This window comes from Panicum virgatum, chromosome 4N (genome assembly GCF_016808335.1).
Source record: "Panicum virgatum strain AP13 chromosome 4N, P.virgatum_v5, whole genome shotgun sequence".
Lineage (NCBI taxonomy): Eukaryota > Viridiplantae > Streptophyta > Magnoliopsida > Poales > Poaceae > Panicum > Panicum virgatum.
Genome location: NC_053148.1, coordinates 1,033,064 through 1,041,381, shown reverse-complemented (window position 1 = coordinate 1,041,381; position 8,318 = coordinate 1,033,064). Strand labels below are relative to the sequence as shown.

The 8,318-nt window shown below is 44.9% G+C and overlaps 1 protein-coding gene across 1 annotated transcript; it reads right to left on the bottom strand.

Annotated features, from left to right (window-relative positions):
- Positions 1 to 5,354: 5,354 nt before the first annotated feature.
- On the bottom strand, positions 5,355 to 8,318 carry LOC120670350. Its single transcript, XM_039950433.1, has 4 exons — positions 8,061 to 8,318; positions 7,607 to 7,668; positions 5,478 to 6,494; positions 5,355 to 5,439 (listed from the first exon to the last, which is right to left on the bottom strand). Exons 1-4 carry the CDS (start codon positions 8,316 to 8,318, stop codon positions 5,355 to 5,357), a joined length of 1,422 nt encoding a protein of 473 aa, XP_039806367.1.

Here is an 8,318-nt window from a genome sequence, read left to right as displayed (position 1 = left end):
CGTAGTTAGGTTTTCTTGGCTAGAATTTATCAATTTAATCAGGATCGACCGTGTGTTCTTTGTTCAACTGTTCATAGGTACAGTAGTACAGTACAGAGTAGCTGCTAGCTATAGTTTACTTTATTCAATTGAATACTTGTTCTATGTTCATTGAATTTTTAACCCATGCAGCAGTATAGCGTGTGGTTCTTTTTCCGTATTAGCAACCAGGTAGCCTAGCCTCGCTTAGTTCCCAAAATTTTTCATAAGCTACAGAAACTTCAAACATTTGACCACTAATTAGAGATATTAAATGTAAATAACTGACAAAACTCATTTCATAACCCCGGGTGAAATTGCGAGACGAATCTAATAAACCTAATTATGCAATGTCGTACTAGATTACACAACCTCTAATAACGGATTAATTAAGTTTAATAGATTCACCTCGCGATTTCTCGTCCATCCATATAACTAGTTTTATAATTAATCTATGTTTAATACTCGTAATTAGTGTTGGAAAAAAGTGCCAAAAAATTTTGCTAACTAAACGGGCAGACGAGGGTGAGGAACTCGCCACCTTCGTCCAGGCTCTTGGCGTGCAGGGATGAAAACGGTCGGAAACGATAATTATTCGGTAATCAATTTTTTGGTCGTTTTTCTTTGATTGCGAATAAATAGGATATAGAATCTTGTATACAAATTTGTATTCTTGTTTTGAGCATTGAGCTTGTAAAGATTCATAAAAGGTAAACCTTAAATGCATCCTATATTTTCTCAAATGATAGATATAAAATTCGGTATGGATTCGGAAACAAATTCGGTATTTTTTTCACCTTTTTTTAGGGAGCAAATATTGCATAAAATAATTTATGCAAAATTTTATTCTTATTTGTAATAATATGCTTGATAATATAAGAAATGATCACCATCAAATTTTATACATATCTATTTTAAAATATTAAATTTATTCTAACAATTCAGATTACCACTTTCATCCCGGTGCAGGACCCCCCTTCACATGGCGGCGGAGTAGCAGAGCATGCCGACCCAGACGCAGTACATCACCTCCCAGCGCGTCTCCGCCGGCTGCAGCCCCATCAGATCGTCGGAGAGCCTGCACGCGTCGTGGATGAGAGGGCACGCCGACGACCTGCCTGCCTCCTGGACGGTCGTCGCCAGCAGGGCCGCGCCATCGAGCCCCGGCCGCCGCTCCCCGCTCGGATGATGCTGTAACGATCCGGCCCGAGATAACGGTTAAGATCTACTCTACATCGGTATGGGAGGGCCGCGCCATCAAGCCCCGGCCGCCGCTCGGACGATGCTGTAACGACCCAGCCCGAAATAACGGCTAAGATCTACTCTACATCGGTATGGGACTAAACTGGGAATACTGTGCCGGAGAACATCGAACCAGCTTACCCATACGGGACAAAGGAGCAGGATCCCCTCTCTTGGGCCACGTCCCATACGTCTAGTGCTACGATCCCATATGCCACGCCCGTGGGTTCACTGCCAGCAGCCCATGTGTGTCCGTCCGACGTGCTCATGTATGCGACTTCTGCCCGTACGTGGCGTGAACCGCAAGAGTATGGCTCTGATACCCCTGTAACGACCCGGCTCGAGATAACGGCTAAGATCTACTCTACATTTTGAGTAAACCACACCTACTAAATAACTCTCTTGTGCTTTTGTTCTCGCTTCACGCAAAAGGCTGCAGCCGGAATTATTTAACTTTCCGTGACCGGTCTTTTAAACTGGTCTGGCTCGTTACCGTTTCTGGGAATACAGTAGACGTGCTACAGTACTCGAATCCAGCCCGGCCCAACTGGCCACGGGCTGTCGCAGATGCGCTCGACGTCCTCCATGGCTTCGGCGAGCAGGTGCCGCCTGCTGCCGGTGATCAGCATCTCGGGCCGGGAGCGGAGGAGGTGGGCCATGTAGTCGGAGATCGGGCGCGCGCGCACCTCACGCCCACGGTCCCCGCCGGCTGGAGGGCCGCTGCGGCGGAAGCAGAGGTCGGTGGCGACGTGCCAGACGAGGACGCTCTCGTCGAACGGCTCGCGCAGGCTGCTCTCGATCGTGCTGCCAGCGCCGCATCGCCGTTGCAGCTCCACGGCGAGGATCCAGTTGTCGGCGTCGAAGCTCCGGTAGGTGGCGAGGTCGAGGCCTCCGGCAGAGGCGGCGCGCGCCACCGCCACGTCGAGGATGACGGATCCCGCGACGTCGCCGTCCGCCATGCCCTCGTCGCGCTCGCGCCTGCACTTGCGCAGCCAGCCGGCCTGCACTCTCCGGCGAGCCGAGCGCAGGAGGTTGTGCTGGGGGAGCGTCTCGCACAGCGCCGGCACGCCGGCCGCGGACATGAGCTCCTGCTGACTGGCGCTTCCTGCTGGGGCTCCTCAGGATGGTGGATGTGATGGGACGGTCCAGGTAATCCTCAGGATGGTGGATGTGATGGGATGGTCCAGGTACTCTTGCAGGCAGTGTTTTTTGTCCTGACCATCTGTAGAAAGAAGAGGCAACGTCTCTAGTCCTGGCCATATGTACGAAGAAGAGAACAAGACAAAGAATGTTTAGAAAGAGGTTATGAGTGACCTTAAAGCAAAAAGAAGCAGGTGAACACACTCAAGAGACAAGTATGCAAAAAAAAGGGGTCAGTTGGATCTATGCCACTCCAATTTCTTGAAATTGAATCTCATGTTGAAAATCATGCCATTGAGTGGCATGATTTTGAACGTGACACCCAATTTCATGGAGTTGTGGTGGCATGAATCGAATTTTCCCAAAAAAAAAGGTGAGATAAACAAGTGTTATATCAAGGATTTAAGCAAGTTTCAGAGCAAGCAAGCAAATTACTAAGCAAGAGAAGACCTTAATTTTCGACCATTACTAACTAGGCTAACGTCCCACTGTCAACACAACTCTGATATCACCTCTGTCATACCTTTTTTTAGGAAGAAACCAGATGCATCTTACATGTGCACCAGAATCAAGTTCACACACATATGATAGACGTTGTCAGTGAATACCAAATACTATGTCATAACGAAGGATAGTATTAAGTATTGTATTACATAACCGAAAGTCTTAATCTTAAGGAAATAAATAAACGTCTTTATTCTAACAGCAGAACTTCATCTCACAAGCAAAATGAGAGGGAGAGATACGCCTAGCAATTCTCGAAGTCTTCAGGAAATTCCGAACAATTATCTTGTTTTGAGCAGCATTTGTTTTAATAAAGCAAATGTGAGTACACCTATGGTTGGTACTCAGCAAGTGGAGTAAATTATATGACATGCAAGGTTAAATTCAAGGGAAAACTAGCATGGTTTAACTGCGATAACCACTTTAATTTATCAAATTTTATTAAGCAAGCATTTACTAAGTATAAGTACATACCCAAAAACCCATAATTAAGCAATAGAGATAAATAGCATTGTGAAGTGTGGCTAATAGAAGTCATCATTTTTTTTTTGGGAACTGGTTGGGGTGAATTTTAAATTAAAGTAAAATAAACCTTGGCATCTGGATAATGAGTTTAAGCTTTCACAAGTGTATACTAGCTTTTACAAAATATGATAAAGATAAAATAAAGCAAAATGTTTGTGAGGGTTGATGGAAACGAATACTGTGGTTTGGCAACATGCAGCGACGAATTGACCAAAATAAAAAAAAAATGCTGCCGTCTCATAGCACCGAACAACAAGGCATCAGAACGATGAGATAGCATAATAAGTGCGGAAGCAGTGATGATGATTCGTGAAAATGCATTAGTAACATGTTTGTTTGTTTCTAGCATGGGTGCAGCCTATGTCACCAAGTGGCCCAAATACTAGCATGGGCTCCAATACTCGATCGATATATCTTAGCCTGCCACTTGTTTTTACCTTTGCCGCTCGCCATTTCACTGCTACTGATGGTAAGTTACTATCAAGTTGTAGCATGCATGTCACACTAATTCTGATGGACATGGAAATAACATGCACGCCCACACATTGCAGAGCACAACAACACTTGGATGCAGGAGTCAATTATCTTATATTAATTTCTCTCACTTCTTGTATAGTGGCAATGCCACGCAATTTTTCAGCTAGAGCCTCCCTAAACCTTGTCGTCCGAGAACAGAAACTCTACGTTGGCAATGCCGAGGCAACTTGCGTGCCTCCAGGCCCAACCTAGCTGCAGCTCACGCAAAAACCATCCATTGACCCGTCTATATATACATTCGGCCGTCGATGGCAGTCAGCAGGCCATATACATGAAAGATAAAGATAGTCTTTTTCTGCATTGATACAAGTTATTAGTCTTGCATCTATCTTTCTTTCTATAGCAATGTTAGAGATATTGGGGTGAACCAAAGAGTTCTAGAGACGGGCACTAAATCTTAATCCATCTCCACACATATAGGGACTAAATCTTAATCTATCTCCAGGCATTCTCTATTGAGTGGAAGAGTCCGAGCAGTTTGAGTACATTTGCTAATCCCAAGCCCCTTTGATTGATTTTGATTTATACTAGACTTGGTCTTATGGTCTCAATTTGATCGCCACTTTGGATGGTTCTTAGCCGAATGTTATGATGGGGTTTGTACGTACAAGAGAACCAAAGTGTAACCACCCGAGAAATAGCCCTCGACAAATGTATTTTTCTTGTGCAGGTCCGGGGATAACATGCTTGAAGATTACTATAACAAAGAATAGAATCCAGCAAAGTCATCACCTCCGAGATTAAGAAGGATACGGTGCTCAAGGTGCCAGGGTCATGAATACGGCCTGAAGCTCCCTCGGAGATTACGATGGTGTCACGAGGCAAGCGTATATAATCCAATTTGTACACACTAAATTGTTAAATAACCTTAGGGTATATAAATATTCCGTGTTACCATGGGATACATTGTTCCTGAAGGTCGTGAGAGATGTTTTTACTGAAGGTCGGTGAGTAATGAGATATCAAGGGTTCGGTTTGTCGAAATCAGCTCTCACACACGAGTGGCTAATGTTTGGGGATTGCCACTCTAGATGGCTCTTGGCCGAAGGTTAAGATCGAGATTCTAAGTACAAGAGCCAGGATGTAACTTCCGGAATGGCAATAGCATAAGCATGCAAATGGATCATATCTTGCAGCATTTGCCAGGTTATCCAGATGAGGTAATGGTGTATTGAATTGGGGAAAGAAATTACCATATAATTTTCTTATTTTAGCAAAGATGTGCATAACATTCTGATTGAACAGTAAGTATTAGAGCATGTTCAATAATAAAGACAACTTTGTCTTTAAGCCCATATATACCATATCATCTAGAGCAAGGATTTACACACATCACATAAAGACAACAATGCAAGGAGCTAAATTCCCAAGGTAAGCAAAGATGGTCACTACCCACCACCACCATAAACCAAACTGGGGAGCACCCAAAGGCTCTGTAGTCGACTGCAATGCACACATTGGGTTCCGGTATAGGTTCGGGCTGGTATGAACAACCCATTGCTGTGCACGTGCAAGGTAGAAGCTGACCGAGCTCAACCACACTCCAAGCTTCATCAGAGTCTGCAGACCCTCTGGCACTGTAAATATAGTTGCTCTTCCCTCCCCATCTTTTGGGGTTCATGCAAGAAAATGTTGGATTCCTCCTATCAAAGCTAACAAAGAGAGCATTGTTTCCTAGATTATCCACCTTTACCCACTTAGCTGGTTCAACTGATGAGTTGAGGCGAAAGGCTTTGAAGGTGGCAGAGTAGTCAAAGAAGGCATTCCTGCTGACTGAGAGCTCAACCAGGAGAAGCGTGTCACCACATACCACCAACCATGGTTTAACTTTTAGACCAGCAACCATGTCCTCTCCCTGGACAACTGGCACTTCCTGCATGGTGATCTGAGGTGCCAAGCGTATTCTATGGAGCTTGTCATGGAAATCCATTGCAAACATCTCACCTTTGAAGAGAACAATCTGAAGGATGCGCCCACAGTCAAGAGGGTGCTCCACCCAGGAGCTTGTTCCAACTTGCCACTGGAACATGCATGATCTGGTGGAGCAAAGGAAGAGATGCGAATTGGGTGAGTTGATGGGAGCCACAAGGATTCCATAGTAGATTTCATGGTTGCCATTGGATTTTAGTCCGGGAGGCCTCACGGTAGCACCACTGTAGACATCGACGAGGAGGCATTGCTCCAAATCTGAGAAGATCAGATAACCATATGAGCAGCCCAAATAGCGCATATGGCGCCTAACCCTAAGGTATCGAGGCGCTAAACGGTGAAGGGAGGATGTTCGTTTTGCAGGATCAACAAGCTGCCACTTGCAATTGGATAGAAGATTGTGCTTGGCAGAGCTACTATGGGGATGAGGGTCACCAATAAAAGCAAGGAGGTCATGGAATGAGCTCAGGATGACAATTATTTGGTGAAGCAGGCTATCCAGAAGATCTGCCCAAACATCAGGGCCGCACATGGCTGCAGAGATAGAGCTTGAGACGTGGCAGGTTTTCTTAGAGGGCCTTTGCATAGCAGCAACTTCCCTGTCAAACACAGGTTAACTCACTGTTAATAAAGATCAGAAGCTAGAACTCAATCTCTGTAATTTCGTTGCTCTACGTAATGAAATTCGGGCAAAGTCCCACGTTGGAAAAGAAGCTAGAACTCAATGATAATGGATAAACAACAGGTTAACTCATTGTCACTGTTAATAAAAAGGAAACGGCCTCTTATTTGGGATGAAGTGGCCGAGCAGCTGAAAATCTACTCTCTTTTTTAACAGCTATCTAGAGGCTGTACAACTAGTTGCAGCTAAGAACCGTGTTTTGTCCTTGTGCGATCGAAGAACAAGAAACAGCTCTTATCTGAACTTTATTTTTTAAGGTCACCGGGTGGGGAGAGTGTCCCCCACCTATCTGAACATTGGTATTGGTCCTATGAGAAAAGAAAGTGAAGTTACATGGTAAACGGAAAACATTAATCTGTAATGTGCATACCACATAAATACAAATACTCTTTATCTGCTCCAGTCTGCTTTAAGCCAACAAACAAGCAGTGGTGTCCGGTTGAAAATGTGCACTATTTTGCAATACTCTACCCAGCCAAATTGCCCGGCCATGGGTGGCGTGTGAGTCCAGCACGAGTCGGCGGTGTCTCCTTCCTTGGGCGAACTCATGTCCACCCCTCTTCTTCGGATTCTGGACGTGAGAAGCCTTCATCCATTTTAACGCCAGCTGGTTCAGGCCGGCGGCGAACAAACCGAGTCGCCGGCGAGGAGACCAAGAGGCGGCGGATGGGCGGAGCGCCCGCTGGCGACGGAATCGAGACTCACTGACCGATGCCAACCCGTGGGCCCATCATATGATCCCAGGTGAACCTTTTTTTTTTTTAAGAAGCATAATTGTCATCACAGTGTTCACGGATATTCAAGGGGGAGCTAAGAATGAATGAATTGTCTCACACAGTAACCAAATGACATGTTCACGCCTCATGAAAAATGGAAATGGAAGTAGCATGCATTCATGGGCATTTTGATAGTATCATGGCACTATATATAATAAGTACATATGCATACATATACTCGTCGTTTGGCAGCAGGGCTCAAAAGCAACCAATGCACATGTTCTTTCTTATTCGTTGAGATATTGGAGCGAACCATGAAGTCGAGAGTAAAGAAATGACACTCTTGACGCCCTTGATATATCTGTTGTCTCTTTGCTGAATTTTGAGTCAAGCACCGAATAAAGAAATGACACTCTTGAAGCCCTTGATATATCTGTTGGCTCTTTGCTGAATTTTGAGTCAAGCACCAAATATCATGCTCGGCTGTGCCGGCTGCAGGGGCAGTGTTTGCCCTACAGAAGTTCGGCAGCATGCCGTCCAACAGTTGTTGCACCAATGTTGGCGTAGCTGACGAATTAGACCCGGCAATCTTATAAGAATAAATACTATATATCTACCGAGTTGTCTTTTGAGAGAATTTGCACTTGATCGGCGAGATTGAGAAGTAAATCATTCGTGAATTTAATTGAATCAGCAAACTTCTGGTCCACAATAGATAAGAATTGACCAACTAAATCAGGGGACAAAAATCTCACATCGTTACATACCTTAGATGGGAGTGTCGGCATGACAAATTTCTCTTTCTCGACCACACATTGCCGAGTCTTCCTGAAGTATGAAGCCATCTTCCTTTTGTAATCTGCTTGAAACTCCTTGAAGAAGGCCTTGAGAGCTAGGTGCTTATGTTCTGGTACATCGTCATACTCGGTAAGTCTTCCTGAAGTATGAAGCCATCTTCCTTTTGTAAAATGCTTGAAACTCCTTGAAGAAGGCCTTGAGAGCTTGGTGCTTATCTTCTGGTACAT

Bases quoted from the DNA above. Each gene is read 5' to 3' on its own strand.
- LOC120670350 (XM_039950433.1), bottom strand. From the start codon at position 8,318: ATGTACCAGAAGATAAGCACCAAGCTCTCAAGGCCTTCTTCAAGGAGT. The intron at 7,669-8,060 runs GTATGTAACGAT...CTCAAAATTCAG, and splicing joins TGCCGACACTCCCATCTAAG to CAAAGAGACAACAGATATAT. The intron at 5,440-5,477 runs CACGTGCACAGC...ACCAGCCCGAAC, and splicing joins CTCGGTCAGCTTCTACCTTG to CTATACCGGAACCCAATGTG.